Below are 24,356 nucleotides of genomic sequence, written 5' to 3'. Positions count from 1 at the left end.
GACTGAAAATACCACATATCAGCATCTCCTACTGTTGGCTCTACTTATAAGGCATTATTAACCTTATGCTGTATGTTCAGTAGTAGGATTTTATGGCAATGTAACAGTACACTTAATGGTGCACACAAAAGTAAGTTAAAGTATTGCAAGAGGAAAATAATTAGTTGTGATCTATGAGAAGAAATCAAACCACAAGAATCAGCAATGAAATATCTTAAATCAGTTTACAAAATATTTAATTTAATTTATTAAATGGCATTTACAATCAACTATAAGTACACCACTATTGTCCTGAGCTGGTGCCCAAAATGGTACCTATCTGCTTGTTCTAGACACTCATTATTCTGATAAACAGTTGTGTATAAGAGACAGCAGCAATCTTGCCTTTCATTTAAGGTGGATCAAATAAGCTAGAGCATGAAGCCAGTGATCCTACCACAATAACTTACTCCCAAATGTCATAAAAGCCTGTCCAAAACCAAGTCTGTCATCATCTGTCAAAAAGAAATCAGAAATTATAGCAAGATATCAATAGCCAGCACCCCTTGTCCTCTGTGCTGAACAAAGTAATGCTGCCCAGACTACTCAGCCTCTCTGTTTTCGTATGGTGGCTATGAGGATATAGCACAAAACCTATTTCAGAAATTAACTAAAGGGAAAATCATCCTCCCCCAGGAAATCTTCCATTCAGTTTTGTTTCATTAATTCCTATAATTGGACTATGCTTAAAACCCAGTAATCACTAGCCTTGAAAAGGATTCCAGATTAGAAAGCTGTGATGGCCCTTGTGAAACAGAACATACATGCAGAACTGGGTTTTCTTTAGTCTAAAGAAAGACAATGAATGTTTTTTAAATGCAGACACATTAAATAATATATATTACTTAAAAATTGTTCTAGGTAAAGCAAAAATAATGATGTGGAATACCAACAAATAAAATTAAGCAAATAAGATGCATACAGAAGTTCTTGCAGCTACCAAAACACTTTGCTCATTTTTTATTCAGTTTTCAAACAGATTTTCTAGTTCATCTACTTGCTAATTAATTTTTGTACAATCTTGATACAAAATATAGTATCGCCAAAGCCTAAAATATTTGAAAAGAGAAAAATCAAACTCTAGTCTCAAATGTTACAGTAAAAGAAGACTGTGTAGCGGGGCTTTGGTCTTGTTTCATCAAATAGAGAAACTATGAGTCAAAACAATTTTTAATCACCTACACCCCAAAAAAGGAATCTTAATGTTCCCTCTCTTCTCTTTATATCCTCATAGCTGGAAACTATGCAGCAAATAGGAAAGCAGAGAGGCCCATATGAAAGTACAAGATAAAAAAGTAGGGAAGGGGAGAAGAAGAAATGAGGTCTGTATGTGGACCCCGTAGAGGGCTGGGGAAAGACAGTGAAGTTGGACACGTATATGTGGAGAAAGGGAATCTATGGGAGGGTGTCTGGTTCATAGGGTGACGTGCCCAACAAGAAGGAAGCAGGCAGAAGCATGGCAGGTTGCAGAGAAATAGAGACAAAGAAAAATGGAAGCTGGACGGTTAGCTGAGTGCAAGAGGAAAGGATAAATAAGAGAGACAAAAACTAGAGAAACAGGCAGTGGTCATGTTTGTGTGAAGAGAAACTGTAGGGTAGACAGAAGGTGGTTTTCGCAACAGTTGTTTATTTAGCCAGATAACTTATTTGACTAGAGAAAAAAAGAATTGAATGGAAAACAAAGCCAGTCACTATCACTGATAAAAATCTGCATCTTATCTCTGATTTGAGTTTGTCTAGAATTTGACTGACCTTTTTTTTTGTTGATTTTTGACAGTGTGCAGTAAAGACTCAGCATGGGACTTCAAGATAGGACACATTTGAAATTTGCTGCCAAAAGGCAGCTACTAAGGACACATCATACAAAAATTTATAATAAAGTTTTAAGGCATCTCTTTAGAGTAGCAACTGGAAAAAATCAGAGTGATCTCTATAGAGATTGCATTGCCTCCAGAAGCAGGAAATAGGAGAAAAAACAACCAGATATAGAGCAGAAAACACAGCAGCTGAATCACATAATGTGAAATTAAAAGTTAACATTTTTTTCAGCATTGAGCAGAATTCTGGGTCTGTGTATGAAATCAGCTGCACCTCACAGACAGCAGGGCTAACCTTGACACATTCAAGATGATAATTAGTTTAGCAGAAGAGATCAGATAATATGGATATCATACCAATGAATAAATTATACATAACTCAGTCTCAGCACTGACAGTGCAACTAACAGCAAAAATACGTGGAATTGGCTTGTGATTTGGTGTTACGCCCTAACATATCACTACATACAGAACATAAGAGTAATTCCACAAAAGTCAGTTAAGAATTAGTAGGTTGTACTAGCTCTACCTCAGCAGCAGCTATAATAGATCCATAAGCATTTCTCCATGCTATGCCATATAGCCCTCTTTTCCAAGACCAAAAAGAGGACCTGATAGGTCAAGCAGAATATGGGGGTTTATTTGCAAATGCTTCTGGCCTAACATGTCCCATGGAAGTAAAAATACCATGCAGAAAGTAGCAATGGAGTCACCTTAATTTCAGAAGAGATGGAGTGAGTCAAGCTGGACCAAGGTCAGCTGCAGGGAGGACAGCACGAACAGCATGCAGAGATAACAGAGCTTGGGTTAAGAATGGCTTATCAGATGCTCTTACAGGCACTACAAAAATGGCTGTGCTCTTTCTGAACATGACTGGGAGCCAGTGTAGCTGAAATCAAGCAGTGCTGCACCTGAGCTAATAAAACCTGTCACCTCTGAATTGTTTCTGCATCAATGGTGCAGACAATGTGCATCCCAAATGATTCTATAAAAATCTGAACAGGTTACCTTATCCAGTTGCAAAAATGGATGTTACGACCTTGCTGAACTCCACCTTCAATACATATGTCTAGATATAAGCTGAACGTACATAGCTGAAACCTTATTCAGACAACCTTCCCATACTATTAGATTACTGGATGTTTTCATAGATGTTTTTATGTACAAGCACAACTTGACCTGTTTCAAGCTGCAAATGTTCAGCAGATCTACTCTAATATATGTCAGCATGAGACTAAATAAAACAGGGAACACAAACTCTGTGTTCAATTAAGTAGGGGGTTGTGTTTTTTGCAACCACATATCCATTATCAAATAGGAATTCTATGGTAGTGTCAGGAATGCACACTAGTATTCCAGAGAAATGTCTACAAATCATTTAGTATTAAAGTGCAGAACGTCCAGAAATGCCCACTGGGGAGGGGGTGTGGGAATCACATTCAGAGAAGATCACTGATAGACTAAATAAGGCCTGTGGCCACAGAATGGATTTGAAGATGAGAAACAACTGCTGAAAAGAACTGTATGAGGTAAGGATCTTGTACAGAAAGGAGATCTAGTTTTCATAATACTGTAATATATAATATAATGTATTATATTATCATAATATATATGCTAGAGTAAGTTAAATTAAGACTCAACAGACAAGTCAGATTCTTGAATTGTCTATTTTTGAATGCGTGACTTAGCAAAAAGAAAATTATTACACAATATTTCTGCGGATGTAATTTTTACTATTTTGATTATAAAAATGTTTAAATATATAGAAACTTGAAACAGAAAGTAGGCTATCAGCTTGTGATTAAACAGTCCAACAGCTAAAAGAAGCAGGTCAGAAAAAATGTGACTACAAGCTTCCTTCTACTACCTTTAATCAACCATTGGAAAATAGATGTTTGTATCTATTGTCAATTAGACAAATCCTTCCAGAGAGCTGGTGCAGCTGTGATGATGGTGCTTATCCTGACAACCTGTGCAGACTCTTTTTGCTGGAGGGACAGAGCCACCTTTGAAGGTTCTACAAGATAAACTATTGAAATAGTTGCATGAAGTGGTAACTGCACCACAGGATTACACATCTGTCTTGAAAATGCCCAACCCTAGAACACACAGTTCACAATCACATAAAGGTTCTACCTCTAAATTAAGTCCTCTGGTTAAGCTAAAATTTAAGTAAATTGAAATTCACATAAAGAAGGAGAAGAAATAATTTTGTGGCTTGGGATTGCTTTTTACATCTTACAGATTACATATGAATTTGATTTGTTGTTCCCTTAAACCTAGGAAGAGTAAAAAACATTAAAAAGTTTAAAGGGACTCCTGCAATATGTTTCTGATTATATGGGAGATTGCACAATAAATTAAGAACAGATGAAAACACAGTTAAGTGACCCTGAGTGTTTCAGTGAATTCAAAACTCTTATTCTCAAAACAGAAATACCGTAATAAGATCCATGATCACTTAGAGAGACATTGGGATGAAGAAGGTAGTACTGAGGAAAGGTAAAAGAGGAAGGTATTCTAGTTTATTCTTTTCCTGTCTTTTTCCATGAAAAGATGCTGAGTTCACTCTGACAGGAGAAAAGAACAGGAAGCAGGTTTTGTCAACCCCTTGATAATCTTTCCTACACCCCATTTAAATCCAGCATCCATTTGTCTCAGGTTATCAGTGTGGGCTCTAGCCAGCTTACAGATGATAGCAGTATTCCAGGCAATCTCTCTCTGATCATCATCTAAATTTGCCAAAGGTGAGCTGTTATGCCTTGTGTGGCCTTAAAAGACACTGGCAAATTTTTCTTCCGTTCTGAATACTAAAGCAGCTTCTCATGATTACCTCCCTTTCTTCAGTTTTAAGGTCAACAACTAAGGATAAAGTTAGAGCAAAGAAAAATGAATAATTAAACCAGAAAATATGAGTTAAATGCTCAATTTTTGGATTGATGTGGCATCAAAGAAATGTTACATGATTTCTTACACTTTACACAAACTCCTGCTGTTTTTCATTTTGGAAACCATCTCTGACAAAAGCTTATCTGCATTAGAAAAATCCTGTGTTGAAGGCTACAGACTGTATTCACAGTCTCAAATATGCAGCAACTCTCACTGAACAATTTTAAGACTAGCATCTCACCTTTACTACATTACTTTTCAGTCAGGCTAGTCAAGTCCACATGACAATAAAAACTCACAGCTCTATACTAACATCAAGCAATTGGTAAATCTCAACATACAGGTTGGTTTTGGTTTTTTTTCTGAAATTCATTAGCAATTCTCATTTTAACTACTTTTGTCTTTCTTAGGATAAACTGAGTACTTAAAATATATCACAACAGATTATAATAAAATTTACTCTAGTAAGCTATGAAACAACATAGTATTAATATTTTTAGATCAGAAGATATCAGAAAAAAATCTCCATCAATACCACCTTTGCAACAAACCTTATCAAATCATCTTAGCCAACATTTCATTATAAAGTAGTAAGAAAAAAAGGAAAAATATTACAAAGAAAGTAACTTATAGCAACCTGTATGATTATCAGAGTTCTTCATAATACTAACAGGTTCCAATAGCCTAACTTTTTAAAGCAGAATTTTTGAAAGGTTTTGAAATCTTGGGCAGTATACATTAACTTGAGAATTATACTTCTGCTTTTCCTGGAGCTGAGCTGAATCATTTCTACTCCTTCAATGCAGGATTTAAAATTCACTGCATGATACCGCAATTGCAGTAAAATTTATTTGACTGTATTGTAAAATAAAGCATGCCTTTTTGGCATGGAGTTCTCATTCACTGTATGCTAACACAGCATCTGAAATCTGCTCTTGTGCAGTGGAAACAGAGAAGAAACTGGTGGTCAAATACTGCTTTTCTTTAATCAGCAGCATCACTGGAGTCAGAATCAGTAGGGAAACTTTACCCACTGTATCCTCTTCAGGTATTGCTGCTAGGTAAATCTTACAGATAATGCTATAATAGATTATTATTAAAACACAGTACTCCACTAGATGCATCCCACTTATTGTGCATATGCTACGCAGGTGATCAGCATATGCTCAACAAATTAGATGGTGTAGCTCACTGTGTAGAGAACTCTACAAGAAATTACACTGATTCTGGATCTCACATCATGTGCTCTCTGGCTCAAGACATCACACCACATGCCCAGGGAGCGGAGATTACTTGTATTTCTGTATCTAGAAACAGCACATCTGACCTACCACATCAGTGCAGAGGGCATGCCCGTATACATTGCTCAGGCCCAACAGAAATTAGGAGCCCTAAGAGAATGTGAAGCAATATGAAATCAGAAAATATAAGCAAAGGTAAGCACGCAGTGAAAGAGAAATAAAAGTCCAACTTCTATTAGGAACACAAAATCCATGCAAAAAATCAGCATATCAATGCAGGGGTTATGCTCCTCAAATGTTCTTTCTTTTTAACAGTCTTAATATTTTTAAACTGGTAACTACAGTTGTCATAGAGACATAACTACCAAACAAGAAGAGGAAATCTCTGTGAGAAGTTCTCCATTAGCAAAATGTTGTAATACAAAGATCATTTCCAAATAGAGGGTTTTTTTAGTTCTTAGTCTACTAAAAAATTCACAGAAAAAAGTTCAGGTTAATTTTTATTACATGGTAGTTGAGAAGCCACACAGCAACTGCAGCACTGGGCCCATGTAAGGATCTGGGCAGTAGTTTGTTTTAGATAATATTTCAGTATCATTTAGGTAAAAAGAATAGAATTAATTATTTGGAAGACTGTATTACAGGTTATTACAAATGTATCCATTATGCAAACACAGATCAAAATTTTAAAACATCTGCTTTGCTAAATTGCTTTTTCACAGCAACTAGCTAGCATAATTTAAGCATGCAAAAGAGTTTTCTATAGATCTGTTAGCTTACAAATATATAAAATGTTTATAAAAATTATTAAAGACTCATTGACTCAATTTCAATGGCTATCTTCACAGTTTTGGGAAGGGGAGGGGAGGGGAGGAGAGAGAACAATTTGCTTGGGATTTCAAAAATCATTAATTTTATTTTTTGGTAGCTCTCATAATAAATTCCTGAATGACAGTTTTACACCATCTCTTCTATACATGTAACTTTGGATGTATATATGAAGGACGTTGTTGGTGCTAGACATATTTTAGCTTCTGTTAATGTATGACAGGGAACATTCTAATTTGAAGTTTTTTATCAGTTAGAAATGCTTTTAGAAAGCAGTAATAAATCTAACTTACACAATAAATAAATACCGTTCAACACAAAATAGAAGCACATACCTCCCAAACAACACTCTTTAGAAGGCCAATTGGGGGTTTCTTATTAGTAGATAGCCACCACCACTTACTGATATTTTTATTTGTGGTATCTGTGTTACAAAGAATAAAAAGCAGTTGGCAGAATGTGCTCTTCTGTATTCAGAGGAACTATTTATTATATGTATTTACTTAGGCGGTATTATTAGTTGCTTACTTGGAAAATGAGAGAACCAAGCTCTTTAAAAAATATTCCTGTAGCTTTTTTCCTATACTGCAATTCAAGGTGCCCAATAAACTTTCATTAAAATGTAAGAATGCTTATTTTGTGATGGTCATTGGGCGTACTTTATTAGACAACTGTAAAACATATCTCTGTTAAAATATTTGTTCTGATCTCTGAGTCCTCAGAAGAAATGGTCTTTCAGCAGTTTACAGGAGTCTCTTAACTTGATATAAGAATCATGTGCAGCTTAATTTTTAAAAAGCATTAAGACTCTTACTCCTATGTTTCCAATTTAGTGGATTAAGCATCCTAAATCTATGCCATCATCAGTGGTACCATCATAAAAACATGGTTACAGCAACAAACCCCCCCAAGTTCTGTCTTTTCAGGCCTTCTCCTTTCTCAGTTTAAAGGACTGGTTTTTTCATTAGATGTTGTCTGAGAAGCTAGAAGGACTAGAGTAACCTTATCCAAACCAACTCTAGAAAATGATGCCACATTCTGCTTACAGGATGTTCCTTCCCTTCTCACCTGTAGAGGTTCCTGCAGAAAGACCTGCAGACAGAAAACAGACTTGGCCCCTAACAAGCCAGTCGAGGCAGAGATAGGATGGATTTTTCCACATATAAAAAGAGAATTTATATAATACAGATATGTGTTGCATTAATATATTTCCCTCATTTTTTGACATGTGGAGGATTCTGAAAAAGATAACCAAATCTTTCTGTACTGAAGTAATCTGTGATGGATTGACACTGGCTGGATATATACAGTAAGCTCAGTATGACCAACAGCAAGTAAGTGAATGGTACGTCAATGACAGTTCTTTTTCATTAATATATATAATTTCTCATCTACCTTTTCACTTTGGCTATTTATCTGCAATATTGTCTGTTACCTTTTTTATTATTTCAGTTAATACTTGCTACATCACTCATCTTGAAATTTCTGTATCAGTGTGATTCCTACTTTAGCACACGTCACTTATTAACACACACACACACACACACACACACACACACACACACAAGAAAAGGGATCTACCTACAAAAGGTAATTGTCTTTGACAACTTGCTTTATTTCTGTTATCTGTTGGCAAAATCTGGGTTATTTTTGCATAACAATGGATCTGCCACCTTCTATATTGTTTTCATTGATGACTTTACCCAGATGCATACTTTTTAATCCCATTTACATTTGCAATAAGGGAAAAACTTTTATCTGTAGAGACAGTTTATGACAGAATCACTAACAAAGTAGCATCTCTCTACATGAAATGCTAAGTTTCAAAATACATTTTTAATACCTGAATTAAGAATCTGGACTAAAATCTGAATCTGAATGAAAAGCAGAATTAGCTGCTGTTAAGCCACACCCTAGTAGTCTCAAAAGACATAGTAAGTGTACAACCTACAGGTATCTGGGATATAAAACCAGCAAGTACAAACATTAAAGATAACTTGGAAAATACAGGAGAAATCCCACATTTTATGAAGATGTTTCTAATTTTCTCCACAGTAAAAAGCTGTCAGACATTTATTTATTACACACCTTCTCAGCCATAAGTCATTTTAAGTTATTAAAATGAATGTCAAATGGCTTAAACACCTTCAAGCATAAACACATTTAAGACAAAACACAGACAAAGCAGATACAAAGTACTGAGTGAGTGCAAGCCAACAAGCCTAACACTATTCTGTTCTTTTAAGGGCAGCATTAAATACTAAATCAGAGCACTAATAATTATTTTAGGTAATCTCATCCAAACTTGTAATTACAAAACATAAAACCAGTAACATCAGAATCATTGCTTCTCTGAAACATGCTAAGTAAATGTTTCATCTTTACCCTGCCAATTTCCTCAGAGTTGGCATCCTTACAGCTTCTAGCTGATTTGGTCAGTCTCATGATGTGCTAGCCAAGGTATAAGAGAACACAGGAAAATGTGACGGCTTGATCACAATACAGTGTTTATGAGGGCAGGCAAGCACAGAAGCTAGCCAGAGGACTTACACACCACCAAATTCAAGCCAGGAGACAGAAGAATTTTTGGAATCACTTGGACTGAAAAATAGGCATGAGAATGAAAGGTTTGCACTAATTCCTCGTCAAATTCCACTAGTATATTTCAACCACTTGTCCTTAGGCTCTGAAAACCCTGAACCAAAATGATAAAGGTGTTAAAAATCAGGATTTATTTTTATTTTCAGAGATGTCTGGAGAAGCTGATTACCAAAGTATGCCTTAAAACCCAGGATGTTGTATTTAGTCTCCATTTTATAAAGTTAATCACATGTACAAGAATAATAATCTAATATAATCTAATTGAATAAAGGCATAAAATTCAAATAGGTCAAAGATTTCATTAGTACATTTGTATTAAAGCCAGCAGTCAAGAATTAGAAACAATCTAAGTCTTCATGAATGGAAAGGTTCTTAAAACAGCTTGCTGTATAATTTTGAAGAGAAATCCAGTGATATACAAAACAAACATAGTGTTGCATATTAAGCAGTACTGGGTTACCAAACCCTCCTATTTTTTAGCTGCTGAGAAAATGAACAAAGATAAAATGGCCCAAAAGCTGTTATCATCCCAACAGTTTGAAATTCTCTCCAGTCATTGCTGAATAATATGAACTCAAGATTCCAAAAATAAATCAAGAGCAACCCACAAACTGAAAAATATATTTTAGTAAAGAAAAAACTTTTATATTGGCAAATATAAAACCAACCAGATATATGAACTGACCAGAGAAGGTGCCCTGCTGGATCTCCTCTTTGTGAATAGAGAACGACTGGTGGAGGATGTGGCTGCTGGAGGCCGACTAGTTCTCTATTCTGAGAGAGGCCAGGACAGGGGGCAACAGAACTGACATCCTGGACTTCCAAAGGGCTTTGTCTTGTTTGGGCACCTGCTTCACGGAATCCCTTGGGAGATGGTCCTGAAGGGTACAAGGCTTCAGGAAGGCTGGGCACTCTTTAAGAAGGAAGTGTTAATGGCTCAGGAGCAGGCGGTCCCCAGGTGCTGTAGGAGAAGCCATCGCCAGAGAAGACCACCCAGGCTGAACAGGGAGCTTTGGCTGCAACTCAGGGAGGAAAGGAGAGTTTACAGCCTTTGGAAGAAGGGGCTAGACACTCACAGTGATTACAAAAATGCTGTGAGGCTATGTAGGGAGGAAATCAGGAGGCCTAAAGCCCAGCTGGAAATTTACCTGTCTTCAGCAATCAAGGATAACTGGAAATGTTTCTGTAAGTATGTGAACAGCAAAACCAGAGAGAGCCTCCATCCCCTGCTAGACACAGGAGGAAAAATGGCAATGAGCGATGAGGTAAAGGCTGAGGTGCTTAATGCCTTCTGTGCCTCAGTCTTTAATATCAAGACTAGTTGTACTGTGGCAATCCAGCCTCCTCAGCCAGAAGACAGAGACTGGGAGAACGACCACCCCACAATCCAGTTAGTGACCTGCTGCATCACACAGACACACACGTCTATGGGACCAGAGGGGATGCAACCGAGGGTGTTGAAGGAGCTGGCTGGGGTGCTCGCCAAGCCGCTTTCCATCATTTACCAGCAGTCCTGGCTGACTGGGGAGGTTCTGACAGACTGAAAATGCCCATCTGTAAGAAGGGTCAGAAGGATGATCTGGGAAATTACAAGTCTGTCAGCTTGACTTTGGTGCCTGGAAAGCTGATGGAGCAGCTCATCCTCAGTACCATCACACAACACATGGGGGACAACCAGATGCTCAGGCCCAGTCAGCATGGGTTTATGAAAGGCAGGTCCTGCTTGACAAACCTGATCTCCTTCTGTGACAGGGCGACCTGCTTATTGGATGAGGGAAAGGCTGTGGATGTTGTCTACCTTGAATTTAGGAAGACCTTTGACACCATTTCCCACAGCATTCTCTTGGAAAAACTGGTGCTCATGGCTTGGATGGGCACACGCTTTGCTGGGTAAAAAACTGTCTGGATGGCCGGGCCCAGAGAGTTGTGGTGAACGGAGTTAAATCCAGCTGGCGGCTGGTCACAACTGGTGTCCCCCAGGGCTTGGTTTTGGGGTCACTCCTGTTTAACATCTTTACAGAGATCTAGACGAGGGGATCGAGTGCACCCTCAGTCAGTTTGCAGATGACCCCGAGTTGGGTGGGAGTGTTGATCTGCTCGAGGGTAGGGAGGCTCTGCAGAGAGACCTGGACAGGCTGGAGCCATGGGCTGAGGCCAACTGCAGGAGTTTCCATAAGGCCAAATGCCGGGGGCTGCCCTTGGGCCACAGCAACCCCCAGCAGCGCTACAGGCTTGGGGAGGAGTGGCTGGAGAGCTGCCAGTCAGAGAGGGACCTGGGGGGGTTGATTGACAGCCGGCTGAACAGGAGCCAGCAGTGTGCCCAGGTGGTCAAGAAGGCCAATGGCATCCTGGCTTGTGTCAGCAATAGCGTGGCCAGCAGGGACAGGGAAGGGATCTGACCCCTGTACTCGGCACTGGTGAGGCTGCACCTCGATTCCTGTGTTCAGTTTTGGGCCCCTGAATGACTCGAGCGTGTCCAGAGAAGGGCAGCAAAGCTGGTGCAGGGTCTGGAGCACAGGTCGTATGGGGAACAGCTGAGGGAACTGGGGGTGTTTAGTGTGGAGAAGAGGAGGCTGAGGGGAGACCTCATCGCCCTCTACAGCTCCCTGAAAGGAGGGTGCAGAGAGCTGGGGATGAGTCTCTTGAACCAAGTAACAAGCGATAGGACAAGAGGGAATGGCCTCAAATTGTGCCAGGGAAGGTTTAGACTGGATATTAGGAAGTATTTCTTTGAAGAAGGGGTTGTTGGGCATTGGAATGGGCTGCCCAGGGCAAAGTCCCCATCCCTGGAAGTGTTTAAAAGTCGGGCTGACTTAGCGCTGCGGGATATTGTGTAGCTGGGAACTGTCAGTGTTAGGTTAATGGTTGGACTAGATGATCTGCAAGGTTTTTTTCCAAGCTAGATGATTCTGTGATTCTGTGAAAGATGATCCAAATCTGAGTTATTAAAAGGGAAACATTACTCAGCCGTGAAGTTTCTTTACATACAAGCATCTCAACATTCTCTGTATAACTGTATTGTTAAAGCAAGTTCCATGTAATATCTTATCAGGAAGAAAATGTAGACAGAGCTATCTTTCAACAAATTCTGTTGTCTCAAATGGGTACAGAAAAACTCAGATCTGTGGACTGCGCTCCACTCCAAAGCTAGTAGAACCTAGTATTTTCAAAGATTCATGACACAGCTGACTTCTGAGATGGGTCATAAGAATGCAGATTAAGATAAATAGAAAACAATACAATTTACATTATGGCAACAATACCTATGAAAATATGCTGAAAAAAAAGGAAAAAAATTACCTGGAACAAGTTCCATAACAATATATATAGGTTGTCGTTGTGTGCAAACTCCTATAAGTTTTACAATATTAGGATGATCATACTGTTTGAGTATTCTGCAAAACACACAGTAATTTCATTATATTAGTAAACTTTATTGTACAAACTAATTAAATATTATAGGAAAATATCTTAAACCCTTAATGTTATTTTAATGAAACATGTCATTACTGTTATCATAAAGGAAAAAATCAACATAATGGATCAGTCATTCTGTTTGAAATGGAGGGCATAATGATTCAGTAATAAATCAAGAACACTATATTACTCGTTCTGCAATTTTACCATTTGTCTACATAACATTTGTCTATATAACTGAAAAATGGCCTTATAGGTTTGCAGCTTCTCAAGAGCTCTTGCAATTAAGTATCATTTCAGTGGTGGACCAGAAGCAGAGCTACATCAAGAAAACATGCACACCCTGCTGCACTTGTCAAAAGCACACTCATTTCAATTTTACTTCAAGATATTAATTAATACCAAAAGTTTTAGAAAAATATAAGGACAGCAATTTTAATTTTGGAAATTAGAAAAAAAAATTACATGTTTTTACACAAATGACTTTAATAAGAACATTTACAGGCTAAAACAATCATGCTATGATTTGTAAGTGAAATAAAGGTCAAGGAAGAATTCTACAGAGACCTTGTAACTTAAATGTTTCTTCTTTGCTGACTTAAAGCACCTCCTCTTTATTCCTTTTGTTTGAGGACCAGGAATAGAAGTTATGAGCTGTTTAAAATTATTCAATATATATAGTGGCTGATCTTCATTCTCTAAATGTAGATAGAATCTTTTACTTTTCCATATTAATCATACTAGTTTGGGAGTAAAAAGTAAAACTATGAAGCTTCATAGAAAGAGGGAGAAAGTTAATTTAAACAATTGTGAAATTGTCTCAATACACCCCTCTACTCTGACGTCTCAGAACCTACCTATCTACATTAGCCTATATTCAGAATACTTAGCATATTGTGCCATGGCTGTTACTTGAAAAATAAGTATGCAGTCACATGCTTCCTGACACAGCACAGAATATCTCTACTGGAGTGAACTCATCTTACAAAGAGAAAATTCCTAAATGGGGTAACCTAGCCACATTTGATATTAGTCATGCATGTAAGGTAGGACTTATGACACATATAATCACATTGAAATTAACAGCATCTTCCAGTCTTCTTATCCTAATCTTCAGGGAACATCTCAGAAGAAGTTCTAAATGGAAGCACTTAAAACAATTATAGGCATAGCCATATTGCTTTGCCTAAGTTGTAGTTTCAGCAAGTACAGATGCTACTGCATTCACATGTTAAAAATGGCTCTGTTTAGTTACTGGGGCAGTAGCTGTGGAATGTGAAGGAGAGAAAAGAAGGAAGAAGTTTGACTACTGTTTCTCTGAGTTTTTCTGAAGGTCGGATTTTGTAAATCCATCTAGTAATAAAGGTTTAAAAAAAAAACCCAACACAAGTGTATATTTCAATCAAATTTAGATAACCTACCTGGCTTCTGACAGAAATTTTATTTTCAATTCCTGAGGAAGATCTTCTTTACAAGTTTTTACAGCAACAGGAGTTTTATCCTTTAATGTTCCCTTATACACCTCACCAAAATTACCCTGAAATCAGGACAAAAAAAAAAAAAAATCATCCTAAGAAAACAAAATCTTCACAAGTCTCCAGAAAATTAATGTAGACAACTAACGTAACTGGTATGGAACTTTGAAATGTGTTTATGAAGTCAAACAAGGTGTTCTTCCAGTACCTGCCCCTAACAATGTAGTTCTACAAACACAGTACATCTATTATATGGACACAGCATATGAGTTCTACTTTGACCTTGCTGGAAAGAGACAAAAAAATACATTAATTGTGTAATTACAACTTCCACATAAAACATCTTAGAAATTTCTAAAGTCAACAGATATGGATAGTAGTACATTTTTTTCTTATTCTTACTCCTGCACTCTTACATTTTCATGCTATTGTATTTTATCGCTAGTTTTAAACTTTCAGTCTGTAAAACACCAAAAGATGACCTGTGAAACTCAGACAAAAAAAATCAAAATAACACAAATGTTCTCACATATACAAGAAAGAAAAAGTGTAAAATAGGAAAAATAAAGTCACTAAATATTAATTTTGTTCATAAATTAAAACCACTGGGAAAAAATGTACTTTAGTCTCTGCACCGGAAAAGTTATGTGATGGACAGTGTTTTTAAAAGCTAAGCTCAGCACTGCTCTATAAAGACAATTATGTAAGGTGTCACATTTGGACAAGACTTTAGAAGGTAGCTCCTTTTATAATCAGATTTTTTAAGTCTTCAACAACATACCTCGAAGGTAAGTTGTTTATTTTAGCTTTCACAGAAAAAACCTGAAACAATAAAGATCATACAACAATCTCCATCAGATATTTTACCTAAATAAAAACAAAAGAAAACATAATTTGGACACAAATTGAAGGAAGAAGGAAATTGTGGGATATACAAATAAACACTGGTATCAATGAAAAAACCTAAGAGAAAAACAAACAAACAAACAAAAAAACAACTGAAGTTCTAATACTTTTAGTTAAATTTTATATTTCGCAAAAAATAAATCAAACTCAATTTTAAATCTATGTCTGATAAATCTCCACATAAATTCCACTTCTGCCTCCTGGTATCTGGGGCTGCATATGACTTCAAAAACCAGCAAAACTCTGCTGGAAATGTTTTTCTTTCTTTCCTGAGTGATGAAGATTTCATTGTATCATATGCATTTGAATATCATACTGCCAACGTAAAAAGATTGAAAAGAGAAAAAAGAAACTCACAGATGGAAAACAGTAATGTGCTGCTATAACCAGGGGAAGAAATTTAGGCCTAAATGCAGGTTTCCAGTATTATTTACATATCTTAGGGTAAGGAAGATATAGCTGGCAAGTAAGGCAAAGGATCTATGACAGCAATCTGTCCTTCTAAAATAGCAATTCTAGAGGCCAAGACACTACCTCTTATATCTAAAATGGCAAGAGACACCCAAAGGCAACTAAGCTGAGTCACTCCCAACACACTTTTCCTCTAGCCTTCTCATCAGACTTATTTACAGTGAAAGCTGAACACACCTTAAGGACTACTGAAGTATTAAAAATGCCTTTTTTCTTTATTTAAAATATTTAATTATTATCATATATATGATTTTTTTTTTTTAATATAACATGTTCCTTTCATGTAACTTTCATTTTGTAGGGTATTACAGAATTAATACTGAGTAAATAAACAGACCATTCTCTCCTGAGGTGAAAGAAAATCTTCATCTCTTCTAAAGCTTGCATCCTCTTATGCATTAAGTTTGTATGATTTCCCCCCTCATCTCTTCCAGGACACTCAAGAATTTATAGACCATCAGATTTCTCACTTCCATGGTGAACGGCTGTACTTCATTTAACATTTTGTCATACAGATGCTGATGATCCTGTCATTCTTATCTTTTCCAGTTTGACTATTTCTTTTTAGAAATGGATACATAACAGATTTATACTGTGTTTGAAAAAAAGATTTTATCCTGTTCTGTACTTTTTAAAGAACATACCCTTCTATGATCACTTTTAAGTACTGAGTGCTTTGTGCCAAAAACATGCAATGTACATGTAAAATCAGTTTACTAAATTAATACATTTTCGGATTGCTTTGTGTTTACTCATCAAGACTAATTCATATTTACTTTTTAGCAAGACAAAGCTTTTTTAACGCCAGAAATATCTTTATTTTTCTCCATTGATACCATTCTGTTTAAGAATGTGAAGCTGTAACAGTACCTGAATTTTATGGAGATACTGTTAGACAATGTTTTTTTCAACTTACACTGCTAAAGAGATTTTATCCTGGGTAACAGAATTTTCTAATTCCCCCATTTCTTTAAATGTTTATCAATTCTTTTACTGTGTATCATGGTAAGAAGGCAATTATTACTTCCATTTGTCTCTTCCTTTATTAAAGCCTGTTTTTCAGGTTTTGGGAAATCTTTTGGAACGTCATGTCCAGAGTAGCACTTGCAAATGTCTTTGTAGGTGCAAAGGTACTAAAAATGTAAGTGAGGCACAGGGCATACCTCATTTTAAAGACTTCTAGCTCCTAAGCAGAATTTTTGATATGTACTACATTATACAATAATTAATTTCATACATGCTTGATTGTGAAATTACCTAACACTCAATAAATCATACAAAAGCAACAAACATTTGTTTTAACATATATTTAGTAATTTTTATCAAATTTTATATAAATACATAAATTTTATCAGTACATGAGCATAAATCTATTTATATGGCTTTATTTATATTTTGTAACATTTTGTAAGACACACAAAGTAAAACAGCTACATCTTGCTTTGCAGAAATCATTAGCTTAAAAGCCTTCCAAAATAGAAAAAACACATATGCTAGTTTAACACTTTCAGCACAAATATTATCTAATTTACCAGTAAACGTGATTTACATTTATTTAAAGCACAATGCTGTCTTGTTTATTAAAGTAAAAGAATTGATATAAGAATACCACAGTAATGTAAAAGGCAAACAGGAAATGTATAGGCTTAATGATTAATACATGCTTGTTTAAATGTTATTTAGCTCACTTGATTACTTACTTTGCCCAGTAATTCTCCCAATGTGACATCTTCGTGATTGAGAACCCATTTCTTATCCTATGGGAAGAAAAAGAAAGAAGGTTTTCAGTCTGTGCAAATATGTAGGATACAGTTTCTATAAGATATATTTCAGTAGAAATTGAGCTAATGAAGCATTATATTCAGCCTGCTCAAACAAAAGCATGACGTTAAGTTTTAAATCTATGACCTGAAGTTATAAAATGACATGAAGTTATAAAACAGAGTTTAGAAAACTTGGTATACAATAAAATATTGACATATGCCATATATAAAATTTCTATCAGAAAAGTAAGCTTACAACATAACAGTATGTATGTTGATAGAGCACTGTGCAAATTTTCACACAAGCTCTGGAAATGATATCTAGCACCTGTTTTTAACAATTACCAGAGTCAAAATCAGATACAAGAATTTCATTTTAGTAAACAAAATAACATACTAGTAGATCAAAAAGAACATTTTTCTCCTCAGTGTACATGAAAAAGAACTGACTTTTCTACTTATTTACTATTAACAAGAAACGTATTTGCATGTCTTAGACCTCCTGTGGTAGTTTGAAGTATCACAGGTAACTATTTGAGAAGACAACATAACAAATGGCAGTTAAAAGTCTCTGTTCATGATCAGCCCTGCAAATGCTCTGCAACAGCCTAAAGACATATAAAAACCAATTATAAACATATTGCTACACAGACATATTTAATAAATACTGAGCTAAAATGCTAGAGTAGGGTATTTTAAGTCTAACCCATATTTACTATTTTTCCATTTTATTTCTCTGTTAGCACATCATTGCAAACAAAACACTATTACTGCTCCTCATGCAAGTGGCAAGGTCCTAAGCATTCTTTATTACTAATGAGAAAAGCAAATATTGAAACAACCATATGCCAAGTCATTAAATAATTTCTCATTAAAGCTCACAGAAAACCAAGCCAAACATGCTGGCTTTGAAGTACACCTAATATATCAGATTACCGTTTTCAGGACTATGAGGGACCTGCAGTGATCCTGATGGAAAGACTGTCGTACATCAAAGTGCTAGTGATCCACACAACAGCTAACTGGAGTGAGCCCAAGCCTGTGTTATGCTGCACAACATCCCTGACCACAGGATGAACAGTCACCACATTGCAATAGAGGCCACAGACAGCTCCAACTCGGTACCAGCAATTATGCCACCTGTGCGGACTTGCCTTTTTCTATCTATAAGTGCTCCAAAAAGTTCTTATGTGGACATCCTTTCTGTTTGCCAGCAGATATAATGAACAGAGTTGTTTCCTTCTAAGAAAATCCTGTTACAGCTAAAATGACCAAAATAAAAATCTACTACAGGCAGAGACTTCCTAGCACGGTCTATTAGACCAGTGACCCATTCAATGCTACACCACTTGAGGCTCCCACTGTCTAAACAGATGCAAGATTGTCTACACCATTCTCACTTTACAGTGTAAGCTCTAATACATACTATTTTAAATGATACCTTAAGAGTCTTTCTTATTGGGATCTTAACAGCACCTCCTGGTAAAAAAAATGGATCTTTCTAATGTATATAAATACCTGATGGCAGGAAATAAAAAGGAACCAGACTCTTCTCAGTGGCGCTCAGCGACAGGACAAGAGGCAATGGGCACAAATCAGAAAACAGGAAATTTGTTTTGAACTTGACGAAACAGATTTTTAGTGTTAAATGCCAGAACAGGTTCCCCAGAAAGATTTCAGAGTCTTCATCTGTGAAGACATTCAAAACGCAACTGGACACAGTCCTGAGAAACACACATTAGCTGAACCTGCCTAAGTAGGGGGGTTAGGCTAAGAATCTCAAGAATACGGTTTCAACCTAAACGAGCCTGGGACTCAAAGACAGGGAAACACCATCTGTTTGTAAATAGACCATAGAATCCAGAATGGTTAGGGTTAGAAGGGACCTTTAAAGATCATCTATTCCAACCCTCCTGCAACAAGCAGGGACATCTCCAAATAGATTAGTTTGCTCAAAGCCCCAACTAACTTGACCTTAAACACTTCCAAAGATGGGGCATTCACAACTTCTTTGGGCAAACTGCTCCAGGGTCTCACCACCCTCATTGTAAAAGATTTTTTTCTTGTATTCAATCTAAACCTACACTAATTCAGTTTAAAATAATTTTCCCTTGTTCTGTCACTACAGGCCTGGCAAAAAGTCTCTCTCCATCTTTCTCGTAATTACTCTTTAAATACTGAAAAGCTGCAATAAGATCTCCTCAGAGCCTTCTCTTCTCCAGGCTGAACAACCCCAGCTCTCTCACCCTTTCTTCATAGCAGAGGTGTTCCACCTCTCCGATCAATTTCGTAGCCTTCTTCTGGACCTGTTTTAACAGGTCCATGACTTTCTTGTACTGGGGACCCCAGAGGTGAAGACAGTACTCCAGGTGGGGTCTCACAAAAGCAGAGTAGAGGGGCAGAATCACTTCCCTTACCCTGCTAGCTCCACTTCTCTTGATGTAGCCTGGGATACAGCTGGCTTTCTGGGCTGCACACACACGTTGCTGGCTCACGTTCAATTTTTCAAACACCAGGATCCCCAAGTCTTCTCCATAGGGCTGCTCTCAATACATTCATCCCCCAGTCTGTCTTTGATACTCTGCATTCCCACAATGCAGGTGCAGGACCTTGACTTGGCTTTGTTGACCTTCATGAGGTTTACATGGGACTTCTCCTTAAGTTTCTCAAGGTCCCTCTAGATGGCATCCCTTCCTTCTAGTGTATTAAATGCACTACCTCAGCTTGGTGTCATCTGCAAACTTGCTGAGCATGCACTCAATCCCACTATCTACATTATTAATAATTATATTGAACACTACCATTCCCAATATGGACACCTGAGGGACACCACTTGTTACTGATCTCAATTTGGACATTGACCTCTTGACCATTACTCTTTCGATGCAGTTATCCAGCCTAGTCCTTATCCACCATCCATCAAACCCATCTCTCTCCAATTCAGCAACAAGGATGTTGCGTTGGACTATGCTCTCTAGTTATAGGAGCAACCTGCCTGTACTATGCAAGGTCAAGCCACGTTATCTGCCAAGAACCAGGTATTACATTAAAAAAAATTCTGCCAAAGACTGAAGAGCTAACAGAAGGTATTGCAACAGTCATCAATGCTTTTAATAGATTTTCAAATTTAAAGGAAAATTTAGAGTATACAATTACTATTTGTTATTAGTGAGACAGATAACCAAAAAGGAAAATTTTGACTACTTGGGTAAGAAAGCCATTTTAAAAATCGTATCTATCTATATATCCCCTGCAACGGCTAAATTCTAGGTCACTGGTACAGAACAATGAGTACAACCTGAGTACAAAGCTTCCTTATAGTGGCCTTCCAGTACTTAAAGGGAGACTACAGGAAAGATGGGGAGGGACTCTTTATCAAAGAGTGTAGGGAGGAGTAATGATTTTAAACTGAGGGAGGGTAGATTTAGATTAGATATAAGGAAGAAATTCTTTACTGTGAGGGTGGTAAGGCACTAGAACGTTGCCCAGTGAAGCTGCGGATGCCCCCTTCCCAGGAAGCGTTCAAGGCCAGGTTGGACGGGGCTTTGAGCAACCTGGGCTAGTGGAGGGTGCTGCTGCCTGAGGCAGAGAGGTTGGAACTAGATGATCTTTAAGGTTTCTTCCAACCCAAACCATTCTATGACTGACCTTTTTGTAATATAAAGCTTGACATCATCTTAAAAGAAGGTGAAATATATATACATATATATACAAACTGTAAATATTCTTCTTCCCCTTCAGATGGGGTTTAAATCTTTAACACAATGTTCCCCGAAGGCAGCAGTGTCAATCAGTGCTATTTCCTATGACCTACAAAATAAGTAGTCTGTGTTAACTCCTAACAAAGCTGGAGGCTTGTACTGACATGTCTCCCTGGCTTTGTAAGGAAAAGAACTGAGCAGGTAATAGAGAGATGTCCTGGGTAACTGAAAGAACAAAAAGAGTACAGAACAATTGGGCTGCACAGTGCACCTTGCTGGAAAGGTAGCTACTGATTACTGTCCTCCACATTTTTTCACTGACATGAATTCAGGAGAGGAAAAAAAAAAAGGAGGGGGGATCATCGCTATTGCAATTTCTATGCTTTTCTGTTATGTATAATGTCACAAAATCACAGTCCATTGCTTCTATAAACCGTGCTCAGTGCATATTCTAGAGACTCTCAGAATGTCTCTTCATGGAACGCAACTCCAGTCAGCCCTATCACATGAATTCCTGTACCACACCACCATGCTGTGTGATGGGATCCATGCCTTGCCATTCTTCTTCCCTGGGTGTGGCAGTGGAAGACTTTTGAGGAAATTGTCAATAACTGATTTTTCTCCTATAGAAAACTGATTTTTCTCCTATAGAAAAGATTCTTAATTAAAACTACTGCCTCATTGATCAGACATCGTAAGTAGCATACTTCCTTCATCTCCTCCTTTAGATTTTGCTAAAAACCCCCATATAATCATAAATGTTCTATTCACTGAAGTTTCTAGATACTTTTTGCTGATTGAATGCTTCATTTGGAAGCTGTTATGCTACAGATAGATCGACAGATGGGAAGTGCCATCAAACTGCACACTTTCCTTCACCAGTAAAACTCAAGTTTAAGAAAACAATTTGCAAAGAAAGCTGTAAAGAAAAAATCCACAAAAATGACAACTTGGATGTTTTTAACATTGAAATAAGTACTGTAAAAGCCCAGAAGTTATAGAATTAAAATTTAATTGATTTTTTACTATGTAATTCCAAGGATTTAGTACTTTAGTGAATAACTTGAAAATACTGACAACATGGCATTTCAAAGGCCTGTTTATTAAGAAAAAAAATCTGATGCATAATCCTTTAGAGGACTAATTAAAGAAAATAGCACTGTAATCTGGAAACAAATAATCTGTTGAAGGATTTGTTATCACTGTATCAGTACATTAATCACTATGTACTTTTCTATGAAAACTTTCAGTCATTTATTATACCAGCGTAACCCATTCATTACATTATCATGGTTCTGACAGATTTTCCACAATCAAAGTATTATTCAAAGTTTGATAGGCTTTGTTACTGAAGTTCTTAGTTTTGGTTTAGAAAAGAAATATTTATGGATGAGCACATGCAAATGATGCTGCCCTGCTAGTATTAGTTTCACACGATAACAATAAGTGAATATTGATTTCAGTGGTATATAAATTCAGAGTTTGCTGCTTGAGAGCTTTGTATGAATGGAAATCTTTAATTTGTAGGTATACAAACTACACCTTAAATTGAGCTGACTTGTCATATGTGTCACTCCTGTGGCTAAGTGGCTGAGCCAGCAGACTTAAAAGGAGCAAGTGCTGCTTCAACGATCCTTTCTGCTTCTAGCTGGGATCTCTTCAGAACTGTTTGTTCACTACCTGCACAGACCTCAAAAGCAGAGAGCTAAATAAAATGATCCAAGACTTGGCATATTGCACTCTTTTTGATCCCACTTCCTATCATTTGTTTAGGTTTTTAACTTGTGTATTTAACACATTTAACACTGTAAAGCCCATGCAGAGAGAAGTGCCTAAGCCATAGCACTAGCTAAGCCTGTAATTTTCTCCTAAGACTCTAATTTCCTCCTAAAGTACATGACGACTCATGCACTGAGAAGAGAGGATGGAAACCTAACTCAGGGCTTTGCATTCTGTGATGTTAGTGAAGCACTTCCCACTGTGGTCCCTAAGTCCACCTGTTAATTCAACTCTGAAGCTGCAGATGATCCCTCTGGCCCACAGATCTAGTCAAGTTGGTTGAAAGAGGCTGGAGCTTCATAGGCATTTCAGTTTTATATAGTGTCTTAAGGCACTTATGGAGTGATACAACCCCTGCTAAACTGCACCAAAGCAGTTTCTTCAACATATAGTGAGAAAGAGTCTAAGAGAAGAGATGCTGCCATCTACACCACAACAGTGTATAAATCTGGCATTAAAAAAGAAAAAATCTAATTTGCAATGTGTTGGAAAACGATTTACATACGATTTCAAAACAAAGTGTCACTGGTTCAGGTAATTACCTTTAATAAACTGTAATATGAACAGCACTGTAAGGTATACACTAACAAGGACAAGACTGTTTCTAGAGCAAGTATGTTTTACTAATTCTGTTGAAATTGCACTGACTTGAATATGTCATCATTCAATATTTTTGAACAGGTGCCAGTAATTCAATAAATCAAATAAGCACACAAAGGAATGGATGAATATTAGCATATCATAAACAAAAGTTAGAAATAAAGTAAGGTATATTTTCTGTCTGATCATAAACTTCATGATCTTCTGTAAGTGCTTAATTCTGGTTGTAAATAGAATGCAAGTATTTTTCCAGTTGTTAAATGTTATTACCCTACAGATTAATCAAGCGTGCAAAGATACTTACAAGTTACAAAAGAAATGTGACCGCAAAATGGGAAATAAAAAATATTCTTTACTGTATGTATAGTTAAACAGACACTGTAATGCTCATCAGTCCAAGTCACTGAAATTTTCATTTCAGTAGAGTTGCTTCTAAATCAGATAGAGCAAATCCACCACATTTCTGTACCTAATCATAAACTAATCTGAGAGGAGGACAGAACTCTTGAGATTATTAATGCCGTTACTATTCCTCCCAGAAGGAACCCGCTTACGATGTAGCCCTCCTCTTGTAACACTACTATAAATCTCTTTACCTCATACTTGTTCAGTTTTTTCTGTTGTTTATCTTGGACAGAGTATAAAAGCACTTTAGACAAATCCAGTTAGAGAAATCAGAATTTGAGCACAATTGTTTGTTATCTTAACGGTATACTTTATTTCCAAATGAAATTACTTGAGAAATCCAGAAACTTGAGCACATTCTACTTTATTTATGTCCTCTGGTTTACACCAGGAGGGGGAACTGAATTACATGAGTGCCATACTT

The 24,356-nt window shown here is 37.0% G+C and overlaps 1 protein-coding gene across 2 annotated transcripts in view; it reads right to left on the bottom strand.

Annotated features, from left to right (window-relative positions):
* Positions 1-24,356, bottom strand: part of FER (FER tyrosine kinase) — a 184,143-nt gene that overhangs the window by 58,206 nt on the left and 101,581 nt on the right. For both annotated transcript variants that reach the window (XM_026865513.1, XM_026865514.1), the window contains exons 13-15: positions 17,385-17,441; positions 14,254-14,369; positions 12,716-12,810 (exon numbers count right to left, since the gene is read on the bottom strand). In XM_026865513.1, the coding sequence (XP_026721314.1) occupies positions 12,716-12,810; positions 14,254-14,369; positions 17,385-17,441 (268 nt within the window). The remainder of the gene's footprint in view (positions 1-12,715; positions 12,811-14,253; positions 14,370-17,384; positions 17,442-24,356) is intronic.

The sequence above is a fragment of the Athene cunicularia genome, assembly GCF_003259725.1.
Source record: "Athene cunicularia isolate RWA chromosome Z unlocalized genomic scaffold, athCun1 chrZ_part1, whole genome shotgun sequence".
NCBI lineage: Eukaryota > Metazoa > Chordata > Aves > Strigiformes > Strigidae > Athene > Athene cunicularia.
Note: the sequence above shows the minus strand (reverse complement) of the source record. Positions and strands in the feature narration are given on the sequence as shown.